At 34.9% G+C, this 21,223-nt stretch overlaps 1 protein-coding gene across 3 annotated transcripts in view; it reads right to left on the bottom strand.

Moving 5' to 3' along the window:
- Positions 1-5,552: 5,552 nt before the first annotated feature.
- Positions 5,553-21,223, bottom strand: part of LOC149772392 (tetraspanin-33-like) — an 84,717-nt gene continuing 69,046 nt past the window's right edge. For 2 of the 3 annotated variants that reach the window (XM_089947875.1, XM_089947874.1), the window contains exon 7: positions 5,553-20,068. In XM_089947875.1, coding sequence (XP_089804001.1) covers positions 19,958-20,068 — 111 coding nt within the window. In that variant the 3' untranslated portion in view covers positions 5,553-19,957. The remainder of the gene's footprint in view (positions 20,069-21,223) is intronic. The other variant, XR_016417711.1, reaches the window with a different exon arrangement.

Raw genomic sequence — 21,223 nt, 5'->3', positions numbered from 1 at the left:
ATTAATACCAGGTTTTGGCATACATGTTGAAATGCAATTACTTTTACTTGGTATATTAATACCAGGTTTTGGCATACATGTTGAAATGCAATTACTTTTACTTGGTATATTAATACCAGGTTTTGACATACATGTTGAAATGCAATTACTTTTACTTGGTTCTATGAAATCATTCTCCAGCAAATATTGAATTTCTTTTTTTCAAACTTTCCTGTTTGAGAAGATTCATCCCATAAAGATCTTGTTTCACGGGATCTACATTGTCTGCATATTAAAGTTGCATTTATACTCATGGTAGGACATACTGTGTATTAAAGCTGCATTTATACTCCTGGAAGGACATACTGTGTATTAAAGTTGCATTTATACTCATTGTAGGACATGCTGTATATTAAAGTTGCATTTTAACTAATGGAAGGACATACTGTGTATTAAAGTTGCATTTATACTCATGGTAGAACATACTGTATATTAAAGTTGCATTTATACTCATGGAAGGACATACTGTGTATTAAAGTTGCATTTATACTCATGGAAGGACATACTGTATATTAAAGTTGCATTTAAACTCATGGTAGGACATACTGCATATTAAAGTTGCATTTATACTCATGGTAGGACATAACTGTATATTAAAGTTGCATTTAAACTCATGGTAGGACATACTGTATATTAAAGTTGCATTTTAACATATGGAAGGACATACTGCATATTAAAGTTGCATTTAAACTCATGGAAGGACATACTGTATATTAAAGACGCACTGTAACTCATGGAAGGACATACTGCATATTAAAGTCGCACTGTAACTCATGGAAGGACATACTGCATATTAAAGTTGCTCTGTAACTCATGGAAGGACATACTGTTTATTAAAGTCGCACTGTAACTCATGGAAGGACATACTGTGTATTAAAGTTGCATTGTAACTCATGGAAAGACATACTGTGTATTAAAGTTGCATTGTAACTCATGGAAAGACATACTGTGTATTAAAGTTGCCTTTAAACTCATGAAAGGACAGACTGCATATTAAAGTTGCATTGTAACTCATGGAAGGACATACTGTGTATTAAAGTTGCCTTTAAACTCATGGAAGGACATACTGTGTATTAAAGTTGCATTTATACTCATGGAAGGACATACTGTGTATTAAAGTTGCATTTAAACTCATGGAAGGACATACTGTGTATTAAAGTTGCATTTATACTCATGGAAGGACATACTGCATACTAAAGTTGCATTTAAACTCATGGAAGGACATACTGTGTATTAAAGTTGCATTGTAACTCATGGAAGGACATACTGTGTATTAAAGTTGCATTTTAACTAATGGAAGGACATACTGCATATTAAAGTTGCATTGTAACTCATGGAAGGACATACTGTGTATTAAAGTTGCATTGTAATTCATGGAAGGACATACTGTGTATTAAAGTTGCATTGTAACTCATGGAAGGACATACTGCATATTAAAGTTGCATTGTAGCTCGTGGAAGGACATACTGTGTATTAAAGTTGCATTTATACTCATGGAAGGACATACTGTGCATTAAAGTCGCACTGTAACTCATGGAAGGACATACTGCATATTAAAGTTGCATTTAAACTCATGGAGGGACATACTGTGTATTAAAGTTGCATTGTAACTCATGGAAAGACATACTGTGTATTAAAGTTGCATTGTAACTCATGGAAAGACATACTGTGTATTAAAGTTGCCTTTAAACTCATGAAAGGACAGACTGCATATTAAAGTTGCATTGTAACCCATGGAAGGACATACTGTGTATTAAAGTTGCATTGTAACTCATGGAAAGACATAACTGTGTATTAAAGTTGCATTGTAACTCATGGAAAGACATACTGTGTATTAAAGTTGCTCTGTAACTCATGGAAGGACATACTGTGTATTAAAGTTGCATTGTAACTCATGGAAAGACATACTGTGTATTAAAGTTGCCTTTAAACTCATGAAAGGACAGACTGCATATTAAAGTTGCATTGTAACCCATGGAAGGACATACTGTGTATTAAAGTTGCTCTGTAACTCATGGAAGGACATACTGTGTATTAAAGTTGCATTGTAACTCATGGAAGGACACACTGTGTATTAAAGTTGCCTTAAAACTCATGGAAGGACAGACTGCATATTAAAGTTGCATTTAAACTCATGGAAGGACATACTGTGTATTAAAGTTGCATTGTAACTCATGGAAGGACATACTGTGTATTAAAGTTGCTCTGTAACTCATGGAAGGACATACTGTGTATTAAAGTTGCTCTGTAACTCATGGAAGGACATACTGTGTATTAAAGTTGCTCTGTAACTCATGGAAGGACATACTGTGTATTAAGGTTGATTGTAACTCATGGAAGGATATACTGTATATTAAAGTTGCATTTATACTCATGGAAGGACATACTGTGTATTAAAGTTGCTCTGTAACTCATGGAAGGACATACTGTGTATTAAAGTTGCTCTGTAACTCATGGAAGGACATACTGTGTATTAAAGTTGCATTGTAACTCATGGAAGGACATACTGTGTATTAAAGTTGCTTTAAACTCATGGAAGGACAGACTGCATATTAAAGTTGCATTTTAACTCATGGAAGGACATACTGCCTATTAAAGTTGCATTTAAACTCATGGAAGGACATACTGTGTATTAAAGTTGCTCTGTAACTCATGGAAGGACATACTGCATACTGAAGTTGCATTTAAACTCATGGAAGGACATACTGTGTATTAAAGTTGCATTGTAACTCATGGAAGGACATACTGTGTATTAAAGTTGCATTTTAACTAATGGAAGGACAGACTGCATATTAAAGTTGCATTGTAACTCATGGAAGGACATACTGTGTATTAAAGTTGCATTTTAACTAATGGAAGGACAGACTGCATATTAAAGTTGCATTTTAACTCATGGAAGGACATACTGCATATTAAAGTTGCATTTAAACTCATGGAAGGACATACTGTGTATTAAAGTTGCTCTGTAACTCATGGAAGGACATACTGTGTATTAAAGTTGAATTGTAACTCATGGAAGGATATACTGTGTATTAAAGTTGCATTTATACTCATGGAAGGACATACTGTGTATTAAAGTTGCTCTGTAACTCATGGAAGGACATACTATGTATTAAAGTTGCTCTGTAACTCATGAAGGACATACTGTGTATTAAAGTTGCATTGTAACTCATGGAAGGACATACTGTGTATTAAAGTTGCCTTTAAACTCATGGAAGGACAGACTGCATATTAAAGTTGCATTTTAACTCATGGAAGGACATACTGCATATTAAAGTTGCATTTAAACTCATGGAAGGACATACTGTGTATTAAAGTTGAATTTAACTCATGGAAGGACATACTGTGTATTAAAGTTGCATTTAAACTCATGGAAGGACATACTGTGTATTAAAGTTGCATTTTAACTCATGGAAGGACATACTGTGTATTAAAGTTGCATTTAAACTCATGGAAGGACATACTGTGTATTAAAGTTGCATTGTAACTCAAGGAAGAACATACTGCATATTAAAGTTGCATTTAAACTGAGTACAGATCACTGGTCTTTCAGTCACTTTTCTGTCAAGGGAGGCAACTTAAATTTAGGCCAATGAAAAGATCATATAGTAATCTCCATTGATGTATCACTGTAAATAGCATTATTGCAGTAGTTGCATTCTTCTATCAGATCTTACCTAATTAATGTCACAATTAACATAAGTGTTTCAATTCCATCTAGCTTTATACTGACTGAAGTATCTACAGATAACATACATTATATAAATAAGCAGAAATTCTGGGCTTTTACACTTTTGTCAATTAGGATGTTGTAGAATCAATGTATTTAGTTTTTGGTGATCTGAGAGAAAGTGAAACAAATGGCTTTACTCACTACATATCAATGAGCTTTAAGTTTTACAATTTTCCACCCAACTATTAAAGTTGTGTGTGTGTGTGATTTGCATTTTTAATGTAACTTTTAAAAATTTCAGTCATATCTCTACGATATCTGCAGTGTCACAGTTTATAGTGATGTCAATAAAAGTCACAATATCCTGACACCAGGCTGACCCAGTCCTAACACTAACCTCTTAATGCTGAGCATCAAGTGAGGCAGCTGTTAGTACCATTTTTGTAAGTCTTTGGTATGACTCGGCTGGGGATCAAACCCACAACCTCCCACATCTGAGGCGGATGCTCTAACCACTAGGCCACTGGAGCGGCCCTATTAAAGTTGTGAAAATAAAACTGCTTGAACATTTTTACATGTACAATAAATATTTGTGCAGTGATTTCTGTGAATATTCATTTATGATTTCTAAAACAATTATAAAATATATAATATATAGTGTTTAATATCACATCAGCACATACCTGGCTACATAGTACTGAATAAATGTTAGGTTGTAAAACTGTTAAAGTAAGAATAACTAAAATGTTCTAGAAATTTTTTGTCCAAATAAAAGTAAATTTGTAAAAGATAAACTGTAAAAACTGCAAACAAATTTCTTTAAATAGTATATCGGATAGAAGATAAAACCTTTCAAATATTAGATCTTTTTTTGTTATATAAATCACTCTTTTTAACAGGTAACAATTTCCTCTGGTGGTACATCATTATTAAGTTTATAAATAAAGTAATTGAGATAAAATTATGCTTTTGGCCCACAGGATGAAAGACAGTGCACTCAGCAAGAATTTTCTTTACTCTCCTTAGCAAGGCACACATTCTGGTTGTGGTTAATTCACCCTTCATGATATAAACATGGATCAGGCATATGTGCACAAAGTACCATCTCTACAGTTCGTACATGGATCAGGCACATGTGCACAAAGTACCATCTCTACAGTTCGTACATGGGTCAGGTATGCGTGCACGCAGTACCATGTCATGTTCTACATTCAGGCTTTCCAATAAAGTGTCTGATTCCATGTAGCTTGTTTATAGTTTTAATTTCAAAACTTTTGCCAAGTTGATGCAGCATGATGATTAATGTTATATAGAATCTTAAATTCATCAACTGGTGACTACAATGTAGCTATGGCTGCTTTTGTTATCATTATACTAACATGATTTGGCAGCTAACATTGAAGAATACTTTGTTCAAATGAAAGAGTCATACTTCTGTAGGACCTGATATGTTCACTGATTCAAGGTCTTGCAATGCTGTCATTATAGAAAGGGAATCACAGAAAGTTGCAAAATGGTTTCTTTGCAAGGTCTCAGTACCATATGTATTCGATTATAGCCTGAGTAAAATTGCAAACAGCAAAGTCCTAGATCTGCCATATTATAATGTGCCTGCAGATTATGGTCTATGTTGTTTGTTTTACTGATGAGTCCTAACAAACTGCATAGAACCAGATCTGTTGATGCATTATGCAATGGCAGATATGTGTCTGTGCAATTTGCAGTTGGACTTGCCCTTATAAGCAAGTATTAGATATGGTATATATGAAAGACAGTAACCAACAGTATCATGTGATGCAGCATCTCCAATCTATCATGAAAGAAAAAATTATTGCAAGCATAAAAATCATCCTTTATTCAAACATCCATCAATTTTAAATGTTCAATAAAATGAGATTTTTTTAAATCATATTCTATTCAGAACAGTATGTAAAATTATTAAGTAATGATTTTCTGAATATCAGTAACACATTTAAAATTAAACATATGAGAATTACACAAAGTTTTCAGTAGATAAAAGGTTGATATACTACTTGCATTTCGAGCAATCTGATTGGTCAGTGCTTCAAATCACAGTGTCATTTATAGTAACAGCAATAACAAAATTTAAAATATTCTCACAGAATAAGCAGAACAAAAGCTATAAATGCACATGCACATACAAACAAAATAATTTTTCCAACAATGTAAAAGTAACACAAAATATTATTAATAAATAGAAAAGAAAACAATTAAAAATCTAAGTATTAATTAAGTTGCAATAAAACCTATCTGTGACTTGAGAAGGTGGTTCATAAAAAATATAATTAATTGTAATTCTAGAAGATATGTTTGACACATACCATATTCTGCCTAATAAATGCTCAACCCTTTTTTTCTTTCAAAATAAAAATGGTGCTATCTTAAACTTGCATGTATTCAATAAGGATTAAATCCAGTAAATAATATTTTCCTAAGTGAGTTGATCAAGTCCAGCACTCTGAATTGTGTTAGATATGTGATCTTTACAAATTGACAACTTGAAAACACAACAGGTAGTGCTATGCAGCCTTTGCAACTTAATCTGTGGGGTTTTTTTTGCATCAACAGGGGCAATGCTTGGTTTTCACAAGACTGCGTTATGTTTCTGGTTTAGTCTCAACACAAAAATAAGCAGAAAGCACTTGAAAATTCAATCAGAGAATTCCATAATCTAGCTATATAGGTCTTTCATTGATCCTCACCTATTTAGATACACAGGGTACATCTAATAGGCATGATACCTAATTTAATACTGACTGTGACTATGTCTTAACAGTAACATTAAAAAGATTCATAAAAAATATATTTTGGGGGATGTTAGATATGACTGCTTGAACTAAAATGTGAGCAGATACCAAAAACAGAAAGCGATTCATAATGATTACAAAGTGTATCTCTAAGAAGCTTTTAGCAGTCTACTGTTCGAAAACATTAATTACCACACAGAAAAAAATTAAGACTAAAAGGTCTTGACAATTAAACATTGCAACAATTAAAATGGCCATTATTTTAAGAACAATTCAATGGTAATATATTGAAGCAAAAATCCCAAAGATTTTCTTTTTCTTCTTGGTTTCTTCGAATCATTGCTCTGAAAATCGGCTTCTGAAGCTGCTGTCATTGTCAATAACTATAAAACTGATTTTAAGGGGCAAATGTTACAGGCTTTGAGTGGAACTGGAGTGATAAATTTACAGGTTATGAGTGACTTTATTGTTACAAAGTTACAGGCTTTGAGTGGCCTTGTGATAATGTTACAGGCTTTGAGTGGCCTTGTAATGACAAAGTTACAGGCTTTGAGTGGCCTTGTTGTGATAATGTTACAGGCTTTGAGTGGCCTTATAGTGACAAAGTTAGAGGCTTTGAGTGGCCTTGCCATGACAAAGTTACAAGCTTTGAATGGCCTTGTGATAATGTTACAGGCTTTGAGTGGCCTTGTAATGACAAAGTTACAGGCTTTGAGTGGCCTTGTAATGACAAAGCTACGGGCTTTGAGTGGCCTTGTTTTAATATTACAGACTTTGAGTGGCCTTATAGTGACAAAGTTAGAGGCTTTGAGTGGCATTGTTGTGATAATGTTACAGGCTTTGAGTGATGAAGATACAAGCTTTGAGTGGCCTTGTGATAATGTTGCAGGCTTTGAGTGTCCTTGCCATGACAAAGTTACAGGCTTTGAGTGGTCTTGCCATGAAAAAGTTACAGGCTTTGAGTGTCCTTGCCATGACAAAGTTACAGGCTTTGAGTGGCCTTGCCATGACAAAATTACAGGCTTTGAGTGGCCTTGCCATGAAAAAGTTAGGCTTTGAGTGGCCTTGCCATGAAAAAGTTACAGGCTTTGAGTGGCCTTGCCATGACAAAGTTACAGGCTTTGAGTGGCCTTGCCATGAAAAAGTTACAGGCTCTGAGTGGCCTTGCCATGACAAAGTTACAGGCTTTGAGTGGCCTTGCCATGAAAAAGTTACAGGCTCTGAGTGGCCTTGCCATGACAAAGTTACAGGCTCTGAGTGGCCTTGCCATGACAAAGTTACAGGCTTTGAGTGGCCTTGCCATGAAAAAGTTACAGACTTTGAGTGGCCTTGTTTTGATAATGTTATAGGCTTTGAGTGGCTTTGGAGTGATGAAGTTACAGGCTTTGAGTGGCCTTGTGATAATGTTACAAGCTTTGAGTGGCCTTGGAGGGACAAAGTTACAGACTTAAAGTGGCCTTGGCATGACAAAGTTACAGACTTTGAGAGGCCTTGTTGTGATAACATTACAGGTTTTGAGTGGCCTTGGGAAAAAGTTACAGGCTTTGAGTGGCCTTGGGATAAAGTTACAGGCTTTGAGTGGCTTTTTGATAATGTTACAGGCTTTGAGTGGCTTTGTGATAATGTTACAGGCTTTGAGTGGCTTTGTGATAATGTTACAGGCTTTGAATGGCCTTGTTTTGATAATGTAACAGGCTCTGAGTGGCCTTGTTATAAAATTACAGGCTTTGAGTGGTCTTGTTGTGATAAAGGTACAGGCTTTGAGTGGCCTTGGAGTGATAAAGGTACAGGCTTTGAGTGGCCTTGGAGTGACAACCAGCTCTGAGCTCAGTTACAAAGGCATTAAGCACTGCTAGTGCAGAAGGCACTATGATTACTCAATAACGTGTGCTCTCTGATGAATTTCTGAATAGGCTGTGACGCATCTAGTATTCAAAAATCTATCTGGTCATGAACAAGATAAAAAGACAACCTTTGTTATTAAGGCATAAAATCTATGTTAAATGACCTTTTGGTTGCAAGTATTTAGTTGTTGTTTTGGGTTGAATGCCATTTCTTAGTGCAAGATATGCTGTACATGGCAGCCAGTATAATTGGCAAAGGCATAACCTGGAAAAACCTGGTAAGAATCTCAGACTTGCTGAAAGCTACTGGGAGCTTCCTCACATACCAATAATGGCTGAGCCTGTGGCTTGAACCCATGTGGGAAAAGGTGAGATGGCAGTGATTGGTAAAGGTGAGCACTTTTGATCACTCAGCCACCAGGGGCTCCTAAGTGTTTAGTACTAATATATATATATGTCAACAGCACCCAAGAACATTACCCACAAAATTCACCAAACAATGAAATACATGTCAAAGAAACCTCTTGCAATTAATATATAGAATTTATCAATGTTCATCTCCTCAACAAGTTTCCTAAGTAAAACAGTAGCAAATCAAAAGCTCATGTAGTTGCGACCAAAACACAAAAACCTAACCGGAGATATATTTAATGATAAACTTCTTTTGATATAAGGGTGTGGTAATAACAGGGATGCATGAGTCTTGCAATGAAGAATGTCTGAACATCAAATACAAGCTCTGATCCACTTAAAGAATAAAATAATAATCATTTACTTCTGTGATAAGGGAATAATTCTGGTTTAGATGCATCTCCTCACCAAGTTTCAGTATTCCAGGTATAACATTATGTATTTAAGGTTCAACAAATCTATATGGACATGAGCTAAATGCAAATATCCAGTAAAATGTTAAATGTAGGTCACACAGACCTTTTGCTGCAAGAGTGTGGTACTAATAGAGATGCATACAATTATCTAGTCTAATGATTTCTGCATGATCATATCTTGAGAAATACAAGATCTAAAGTCCGTGAAACATGAAATATAGGTCACAGTGACAAATATATGTGACAAGGACTCCTTAAAATAATCTACTTACCAAGTGTTATGATTCCTGGTAAAAATGTATCTATAGAGGGTACAAACAACCTGTCATGATAAGTTAAATGTATCTATAGAGGGTACAAACAACCTGTCATGATAAGTTAAATGTATCTATAGAGGGTACAAACAACCTGTCATGATAAGTTAAATGCTAACACTTGACATAAGCCAACAAAATGTGAAATGTAGAGAACACTAGTGACCTTCTTTGTAGTACATGCATGGTATTAGGAGATGCAGGTCTAGTCTGATAAATCTGAACAGACCTTGAGAAATAAATTTAAATGAGAAAATTTAACATTAAGCATGGAATTTAGGTCAGTTATCTAATTTTGTGCCAAGGGTGTAGTACTAGCCAAGATGCATAGACTCTCAATAACCTGCATGATTCCAGATGCAACAGTATGTTTACAGACTGCCAAAGCCTTAGCTGAAGGCAAAATCTAAACCAGGAATATACAAATCATGAGTCTGCATGTACAGAGTTAACTCCCTTTGCCCTCTCAACTTCAAAAGAGGTGAGGTAAAAGTCACTACAAATTGGTGCATAGGACATATAAAGAAAGACTTGTTAAGATGCAATGAGGCTGTACATATGTAAATACCTTTACATGCAAGGATGCCAACACCTATGCAGATGTCAATTTTCTGCATGAGAGGATGCCAGCACCAATGGAGATGCCAATTTTCTGCATGAGAGGATGCCAGCACCAATGGAGATGCCAATTCACAAGTTAGTACAATATGTCTCCTCTACCTGGTAGAGATGAGTTAAAAATAAGAAATGAACATTTAATTTTGACATGAAATATATATATTTGATTTGTATTTTGGTTTATTGCAGGGATTTATACAAACAAAATAGAAGCAAATGGACTGGAAAAAACTCGCAACACACACACACACAATCTCCTCACTCCATGATAGTTCAAAATACTCGGAGTCTTGTCCCTCCTTGACAAAGCTAAAACAAACACATTCTCTTCCCTCCTTGACATAGTTAAAACACACAAATTCTTTTCCCTTCCTGACATAGTCAAAACACACACATTCTTTTCCCTTCTTGACATAGTCAAAACACACACATCAAATGGACTGGAAATAAACTCGCAACACACACACACTCTCCTCACTCCATGACATACCGGTAGTTCAAAATACTCACATTCTCTTCCCTCCTTGACACAGTTAAAACACACACATTCTTTTCCCTTCTTGACATAGCTAAAACACACATTCTCTCCCATCACTGACATAGTTAAAACAGACACATTCTCTTCCATCCCCAACATATTTAAAAATATAAATAGGCGATGGACATGGCATTCTTTGTATTTTAACTTCATCCCAAGTTTGTATAAATGGATTTCTTCTGTTATATTTATATCCAGCTATTTGCACTGAAGTGAAGATCTATGTGGCTACAGAACTTAATATAAAAAATACAAAAATCATTGTAGCATGACATGTAAATTTTATACTGTATATAGGTAAGGTTATTAATATGGATTTATTATTTATCAATTTTATTTAAGTATAGATCATAGTACATACAACATTTCTAATAGCAGGACTTGAATGTTGGCTTTAATTGAAAATGTTGTTTGCAATCATTCAAGTTACAGTTTAAGGTGTATTATGCTTTTGTGAAATCCAAATACTGAATGATGCAAGCAGTATCAAATAATGTAATCAATATGAAATGATGCAAGCATTACATAATATCAACAATATGAAATGATTCAAGCATTTCATGATGTCAATGAGATAACATGATGCAAGCATTACATAATGTCATCAATATGACATCATATTTTATCCTGGTGTATCATAAACACTTCAGTCTCTTGTTAAAACATTAACCCCTGCCGACGAGTTTATGTGGCAGGAGGTAGTAGCCTTCTGCCAAGCTCTCTAGCATCAAGGTCATGTAAGATACACTAAAGTGGGTAGTATTATAAAAAGGTAGACAGATGTAGCTTTACAATGATACCAAATAATCTGGAAGTTCTAGTTGCACTACAAAATACTGAGGGAAAAACCTCATATTTTTGGACCCGATTTTTTCCCACCCAAAATTCGCCTGTGGTCGGAATCCGATTTTGTGCCCGGATTTGAGACTTTTTGGTCTCGGATCTAAGGCAGACCAGTTAGAACTACAGACAGACAGATGAACCTTTGCAAAAAGTAAGAAAAGATGGGCACTTGGAATGAAGAGTGGTCTTGATACAAAAATAATGGGTCCATTAAGCAAAATACAGAAAAAAAGAAAAAGAAAAAAGAACTCCAACTTTTACCCATCTGCTCATGCGTGAGCCAAATAGCCAATAAAAAACAATGTTTCTAGCACAACTAGGCATTAGGTTATTTGAAAACCACCTGGAAGTTGATGTATTATGATTTATTCAGAAATAGCTTTCAAAATTTGTTCCCTACTCGAATTTCAGGCAAAAACAACAAAAAACTCCAGGGATTAATGTGTTAAGTAATAAGAAAGAAAAATTATGTTCATATTGCTGTAACAATCTCATTATCAACCTTTAAATAAAAGTAATTAAGTCAATGAAAAGTATACAATACCTTGTAAAATTTGTAGCAAATTATGACCTGCCATACAAAGGCTGTGCATGTCATATATAGGCAATACATGTCATACATAGGCTGTACATGTCATACATAGGCTGTACATGTCACACATTGGCACATACATAGGCTGTGTTCTATTACATAAATTTGATCTCAATAATTGTCATACTAGAAAAATTTACTCACTCTCATTTCCACGTCTTTAAATCTATGATCTTAAACCTATATAAATCCTCAATATTTCTTTGCCAATTTTGGATTTCTCTGACCCTTAGCTATGTAAAAGTATAAATTTTAAAAAATGTTACTGTACTTAATGCAACATTTCACAAAGAATCATCCTTCACTCATCAATATAAAGTCTGATCTAGTCTTCCTGCCATTTATGAAATAAACACTTGTCTGATCTCAAGTCTTCCCACAATTTCATCAAATAAACACCTGTGTAACTACCTTGCATACCAACTCAATTAAAATGGCAATGCAGTATGGTGATTTCATGCTGGAGGAAGCCAGCATCTTATTATGAACAATAACAGAGGATGAAATGCCAATGAAAGGACTGGGTTGTTTCAGTGTAAAATATTCCAGCTAGCCTATGAAAGGACAGAGTTGACAGAACACAAATTTTCTAACCTATCAAAGGTCTAGGTTGTAGCAATATAAAATATTCCAGCTAGACAATCAAATGATTGGGGTGTTGCAATATAAAATATTCCAGCTAGACTATCATATGATTGGGGTGTTGCAATATAAAATATTCCAGCTAGACAATCAAATGATTGGGGTGTTGCAATATAAAATATTCCAGCTAGACTATCAAATGATTGGGGTGTTGCAATATAAAATATTCCAGCTAGACTATCATATGATTGGGGTTGTTGCAATATAAAATATTCCAGCTAGACTATCAAATGATTGCAATGTAAAATAAAGAAGCGTTTTAACTTTGCTCAAATATGTCTCCTAATATGGTAAGTTTAAGAAACAAGAGTCCCATGAAGGGACTGGCAAGCACTCTAATGGCTTATAAAATGTCAGGAATTCAAAATAAGTCCATTTCTTCTGTCCATTCTTTCCTATTAACTACTTTGCATCAAAACCATCACAGATATTCCTGAGAAACTCCAATATACCAAATCTGGTTACAAATTTTCTCAGTAAACTGTTACTCCAGTTAACATGTTGATATGACAGTTGTAAGTATGGTTAACATGATGATATGACAGCTGTTAACTGTAGTACAAAAGTCTTTTTCTTGGTCTTTAAACTTCAACCTGATAACATGGATAGAAAATTATTGATTCAAATTTAATGAATGTCACGAAGTACCCATATGAAAAGTATGGTTATGAACTCACTGAATGTAAAGAAGTCCCCACATGCAAAGTTTAGTTAAATCAACCCAAACCACTACATCTGACATCCTGACCCTAACCCAAAACCACGACATCTGACATCCTGACCCTAACACAAGCTACTACAGCTGACACCCTGACCCTAACCCAAACCACTACAGCTGACACCCTGACTCTAACCCAAACCACTACAGCTGACATCATGACCCTAACCCAAACCACTACATCTGACATCATGACCCTAACCCAAACCACTACATCTGACATCATGACCCTAACCCAAAACCACTACATCTGACATCCTGACCTTAACCCAAACCACTACAGCTGACACCCTGACCCTAACCCAAACCACTACAGCTGACATCATGACCCTAACCCAAACCACTACATCTGACATCATGACCCTAAACCAAACCACTACATCTGACATCATGACTCTAACCCAAACCACTACATCTGACATCATGACCCTAACACAAGCCACTACAGCTGACATCCTGACCCTAACCCAAACCACTACATCTGATATCCTGACCCTAACCCAAACCACTACAGCTGACATGACCCAAACCCAAACCACTACAGCTGACATCATGACCCTAACCCAAGCCACTACAGTTGACGATCTGACCCTAACCCAAACCACTACAGCTGACATCATGACCCTAACCCAAACCACTACATCTGGCATCCTGACCCTAACCCAAACCAGTGCAGCTTACATACTTTCTTGCTTACTTGCATGCAACTATATTCTGTATAAAGCCTTGTCAATTTGATTTGTATATGTACAAGTTACCAAGTTACCTGGACAATCTGATTTGTATATGTACAAGTTACCAAGTTCAATGAGCATAAAATGCATGTAATGGACTTTGTCCTTGCTCCTTAGCCCTTCAAGAATTAATTAGCCTTTGACTTGCCACCACCACAGAAAATTAGTCTAGTTTTCAATATCCTTTACAGAGTAAAGATATGTTTGTAGTTAGATATTAACATTCAGAATCCAATTACATTTTGCAAGAAATGTTTAAGTTATAATGCCTATCGTCAATGCCACAATTCATGTAAGAGGAGTAGTAATGACTGGATTTTGTAGACAGTCTCGATGGTGCCATGTTGGTGTTAGATAAGCACCATTTTCTACAGAAATAGTTACATGCTGTTACGGTGGTTTTGTGAAAACCCCATATATGAATATTTATTCAGGAAAACTAGCTCTATAAGAAATTTTAGGATAGCTATCAAAGCTGTTGTTGTGGAGCTTGGATCAACATCATTGCAACATAGAAAAGCACATCTTGCAGGAAAGAATGTTTTTTTTAATATAAAAAACTGGTCAACAGCATGGCCATCCATCCAGAAGATGCTATAATGAGATTTTTCACATTTTGGGAGGTAGCATCAGCCTACTTTTATTTTACGATTGCACATAGTAAGAAGTGATTCAGAGAAAGACCAATCTTGATTTAACCTTCATTTGGAATAGTGATATTGATATACAACATGGCCACCTTCATTTGGAATAGTAATATTGATATACAACATGGCCACCTGGGCTATCATCCTGAAGGTCTGTTTACTATCATTTATAACTAAGATCAACACAGGTTTTTAGCGAAATCCCTGCTGCTAAGTCTGACTGTTCAGGATTATCAGAAATAACAAAATTTTCAAGATGAAAACACCAGGTCAATATGATTTTCCATTCTTAAAGAAGACCTTTTCAGATGTCAATCATTTCAGAGATCTGATTGGCACCATTTGCAAGTAGGAACAGCTACACATCAGAAAAAGTATTTTAGTGAAAACCACTTTACTAAGGCCATCTCTTTAGGGCTATTCCATTTAAACATACCACTACCCCACGGACAGCAAAATAAAAAAACTTCCATGCATGGTCATCAATAAGCAATAATTACTTCTGTGCCATATCAAAAGATGCATGGGCATGGGTGTCCAAAATTCACTGCTATGACTGGTGGTGGTAGAAAAAAATCACTTCTATGGGTGGTCACCCATTTTTGAATGTGCCTCCCCCCACCCAGGGGTATGTTTAAATGGAATAGCCCTTAGAAGAAATAGCAGTAACAAGTTTTTCAAGACACATCAGCAGTGCAACTGACACCATTTTCATTTTGTACCAACCAGACATCATAAGAAGTCTTTTGGTGAAACACCCATATCAAAACAACCATTTGTGCAAGAGGAGACACTTCAAGAGTTTCAAGATGTCAAATCATCATTGTTTTCATTTTGTACCAACCAGATATCAAAGGATATCTTTTGGCAAAGGACCCATATCAAAATGATGGCAGCCATGCTGGATGTCAAATCATCATTGTTTTCATTTTGTACCAACCAGATATCATAAGATGTCTTTTGGCAAAGGACCCATATCAAAATGATGGCAGCCATGCTGGATGTCAAATCATCATTGTTTTCATTTAGTACCAACCAGACATCACAACACATCTATTAGTGGCAATATCATATAAATATAAGACCATCCTAAGACATCTATTAGTGGCAATACCATCTAAAAATAAGACCTTCCTAAGACATCTATTAGTGGCAATACCATATAAATATAAGACCATCCTGAGACATCTATTAGTGGCAATACCATATAAATATAAGACCATCCTAACACGTCTATTAGTAGCAATACTATATAAATATAAGACCATCCTAACACATCTATCAGTGGCAATACCATATAAATATATGACCATCCTAAGACATTAGTGGTAATACCATATAAATATAAGACCATTATAAGACATCAATTAGTGGCAATACCATCTAAAAATAAGACCTTCCTAAGACATCTATTAGTGGCAATACCATATAAATATAAGACCATCCTAAGACATCTATTAATGGCAATACCATATGAATATAAGACCATCCTAAGACATCTATTAGTGGCAATACCATATAAATATAAGACCATTATAAGACATCTATTAGTGGCAATACCATATAAATATAAGACCATCAACTGTGTAAGAGCAGTGATAAGGAGATTAGCAAGATGCCCAATTGAACTAAAAATAGTGAGATATGAAGCTGATTTATAAAACTTTATATAAAATAATTAAAAATTGAAAATCACATGACTGGAAGACAAGAGTAAACAAATACACAAAGTTACAGATGATTAGAAATGCTTATTCACTCATACAGAAACTCATCCTATCAAAGTCATACATACATCCACATAGTTTTAAAATGTATGACTGCATAGATTATACAATAGCAACACAGATACAATTTGAAACATTTGAATTATCCAGACTCATTGCTAACTATGGGATTTTTTTCAGATAAAGTAATAATCAGAAATTGAATACAAGGTCCTGCCTTATATATATCTAACTTAATTTATAATGTAGCCACCCATAAGAGTCACCTATTATATACAATAACCTTTCATATCCAGTCAAGGGCTGATTTTCAGTTCTGTCTTTATATTTATCTTCTCCTTACAAGTGACCATCTTACCCATCCAGAATTTATCAATCCCTTTGGTAGCTGCTTATGACTCACTGCCCTGGAAATGCAGTTATAAGAACATTTTATGATAGGTCCAGATCATTACAAATCTATGTAACTAACAACTGGGTTAATCTTATCTTGCAAATTTATCTGACACAGTTATTAGACAGAATTACTGGACACAGTTATCAGACAGAATTACTGGACATGGTTATTAGACAGAATTACTGGGCACAGTTATTAGACAGAATTACTGGACAAAGTTATTGAATTACTGGACACAGTTATTAGACAGAATTAATGGACATGGTTATTAGACAGAATTACTGGACACAGTTATTAGACAGAATTAATGAACATGGTTATTAGACAAAATTACTGGACACAGTTATTAGACAGAATTACTGGACATGGTTATTAGACAGAATTACTGGACACAGTTATTAGACAGAATTGCTGGACACGGTTATTAGACAAAATTACTGGACACAATTAGACAGAATTACTGGACACAGTTATTAGACAGAATTACTGGACACGGTTATTAGACAAAATTACTGGACACAGTTATTAGACAGAATTACTGGACATGGTTATTAGATGGAATTACTGGACACAGTTCTACATTGGATTTAAATGACTATCAGTAACTTGAAATATTTATAGAAAAATGAACCCCTTTTCTGGAAAATACAACTTCGGTGTTATCATAATACAAAATTCTGCATAGAAAGAATGATAAAAAAATAAAATTATTGTTCACATTTGTAAATTACATTAAAACCTGTCCATAAAGGACAATACAGGGACATGAAAAATTATGTACCTTTAAAGAATATATATATATATTGATTTCCTTGACAGAGGGTGGTAAACTTAATAGTTGATACCGAAGAAGCCATCTATAAATAAAAGCCTCTCTAATGGCCTGATGCTATGCTGTCTGAAAAGAATTTCCAAAAATTTAATATGAGACCATTTATTTTGTGTTTGTATCATGAGTACTGAAAATATCTCTGATATTCTTGAGTGATCAGATTTTCAAATTATATTTTCAATGTTTTTCATTTTGTGGAAGCCACATTGTATGTCTGCTGGGAACCAATTTTATTTAGGACCAACTAGATATCACAAAACGTTGTTTGTAAAAAATGCTATGTCAATATGACAAACAATTTTGAGGAGTAGCAATAAGATTTCAAGATGGCTGTTTTGGTGGCCATATTGAATATCAAATCAATACAATTTTAATGAACTGGGACAGTAAAAGAAGTCTTCTGGTGAATACTCCATGTTGATATGACTTTCCATTAAGGAGTAGCAATAGGAAGATTTTAAAGATTTCTGATTTGGTGACCATATTGGATTTCAGATTGGCACTGTGTTCATTTACAACCAACCAAACATCATAATAAGTCTTGTTGTGAAATTCCCAGGTTGACATGGCGGTTCTGATCATGGGTAATAGCAATAACATGATTGGCAAGATAACACATATCGTGGTTATAAACATGTCTGAACTGAACCATTTTCATTTAGGACTAAGTTAAAATCATATGAAGGCTACTGTCCTTATGACTTACCATGCAGGAGCAGGAGCAATAACACAATTTACAAGATGGCTACTGTGGTGGTCATATTAGTCAACAGATTAGCAGCATTTTCATTTTGGACCAATCAGACATCATAGGAAGTCATTTAGCCAGAACTCCATAACTTGTATAATCATCCATTCAAAAGAAAAAGCAAAACCAAGATTTTCAAGATGGCTGCTTTGGTGGCCATATTGGAGGCCTAAGCAGTACCATTTTATGCTGGACCAACCAGATCTCACAATGGAAATGGTCCAAGCAGTTTTTGAGAAGTAGTAATAACAAATTTGCACTAATGGATGGACAGATGTCAGACAAAAAGACCACATGATAAGCTGTTCTGGTCCATGACCAGCTTAAAACGACAAAAAAATCCATTAGGGTGCCATATCAGTGAAATGTATGAATAAACAGGTGCATTAGAAACATCTTAAGAGAGGTAATAAATACTGTGCATGACAGGGTACAGTCTCTTTCATAGGCAGTAGGAAAACTGGAATTATGTGTTTGCATGCTCTGTCCACTTCAGATAGGTCAGTTTGTAAATAGGAATTACATCCACAAAAAAAGATTTTCATCAGACATTCATCAAGGCATCTTTAAAAGGTGAGAAGGGAGGACTACTACAGTGGCCTAGTGGTTAAAGCATCCACCTCAGATGCGGAAAGTTGTGGGTTCAATCCCTGGTCGAGTCATACCAAAGACTTATAAAAATGGTACTAACAGCTACCTTGTTTGGTGCTCAGCATTAAGAGGTTAGTGTTAGCACTAGCTGGCCTGGTGTCAGGATAATGTGACTGGGTGGGATATCATGCTACATGTCTACAGCATGAGGCCCCAGTGCTAGAAATCACTATAAACTGCCACACTGCAGACATCGTAGCGATATGACTGGAAAAATTCTTTAAGCTACATTAAAAATCCAAATCACACAGGCTAGAAGGTTGTTAAATTAGATGTAGTTCCCAACAACAGCTTCTTGGAGATATGAAACAAACAGAAGTCAAAAATTTCAAACAGGTATGAATATACAAAATATGAATGTTGGGTTGAATATACATGTTATCCATATAATTATTATTACAGATTATTATTTCGATATTGACCAACTGTTCCTGTAGAGTTTTCATTACTATTCTTGGGCATGTTCTTTTCTTTGAACAGTTGTCTTTTAGATGGAGCTTTACTTTTGGACAAATATCAGAGAGTACAGTCAAACCTGACTATACTGGTCACCCCAGAGACTTAAACACAGTGACCTGTATGTTTTAAAATTAATGTAATAAAAGAACAACTTTTAGTCAAGCCGTCACTTTTTTAGTTAAGAAAAACCTTGCAGCAGACAAATGCAGATGAACATTGAAACAAAAGTGATCATTCTGTTGACCTTTTGACAAAAATGGTCATTATATGGTCTTGATATACAGGTGTCTGCTATACTGAGGTGAGCAATAAAACAAGGTGACTGTACTTCACATCAATAATAAATTTATCTATGTGGTAATGCTGGTGCTCGCTGATAGTCCACTGATTTCTTCTGTCTGGCTAACTGAATTCTTATCTGGGTTTCAAGTCGCTGGCTGAAGCCAATCAGAAGAATCTGAAAATTATTATTATTATTATTATTATTATTATTATTATTATTATTTGAAAATGTTCTTAAAGAATATATGATGAACTCAAAGGAATAAAATTGCACACACTAATTTTGCATGAAAAAGAATGAATGCTGTTACAAGACAACCCTAAATATGATGAGAAATGAACAATAGCTGTTAGAAGACAAACACAGATGTGATGAAAAAGGAACAAGAACTCTTACAAGATAAATCTATATGTGATGAAAAAGGAACAAGAACTCTTACAAGACAGATTTATATGTGATGAAAAAGAAACAAGAACTCTTACAAGATAGATCTATATGTGATAAAAAGGAACAAGAACTTTTACAAGACAGATCTATATGCGATGAAAAAGGAACAAGAACTCTTACAAGACAGATCTATATGTGATGAAAAAGGAACAAGAACTCTTACAAGACAGATCTATATGTGATGAAAAAGGAACAAGAACTCTTACAAGACAGATCTATATGTGAAGAAATTGCTTGAGAAACTGACCTGAAAGTGCAGCCCAATGAAAGTCATGAATGCATTTAATAAAGGTCAGTGTCTAACTTTTAATGTTATGATCTAGTATTGAACAAATTCATAAACCAAGCTACATGACTTACCACTCAAAGCTGTATGAAAATACTGACCATATGAAATGTAACCCATAGTAACCTACATTTGACATGAGATCTCTGCTAGTTAGATGCATACACTATATGACACAACAAGTAAGAGTGCTTGAAGAATTCACCAAAAGTTAAGTAAAACTAAAGCAAATAATGAATTTTCTAGTACAATTCATCAAAGGTAAGTAATGCATGTTGTGAATAGTTTTCAGAAAGCTAGTCTGGTTTATATTAGATGATGTCAGCTATTTATAAATACACTTAAGCATGTGTATATGATGATTACAAGGAAACATGACCACAATGTACTCATCTCCAAATCGGACTAAAATCATGAGTAAATTAAATGTAAAGCATTAAACAGATGATTAGTCAGTTACATTTGGATGATTAATCCCAAACAATGATTATGTCTTGCACATTGATGACTGAAGCAAACTATGCACACAGATAATTGCAGTAAACTATGTACATTGATGACTGAAGCCAACTATGCACACAGATAATTGCAGTTAA

The sequence above is a fragment of the Sinohyriopsis cumingii genome, unplaced genomic scaffold (genome assembly GCF_028554795.1).
Source record: "Sinohyriopsis cumingii isolate HCF-2022 unplaced genomic scaffold, ASM2855479v2 utg001510l, whole genome shotgun sequence".
Taxonomy (NCBI): domain Eukaryota; kingdom Metazoa; phylum Mollusca; class Bivalvia; order Unionida; family Unionidae; genus Sinohyriopsis; species Sinohyriopsis cumingii.
The sequence above is the reverse complement of the archived record's forward strand: the minus strand, read 5'-3'. Positions and strand labels throughout refer to the sequence as shown.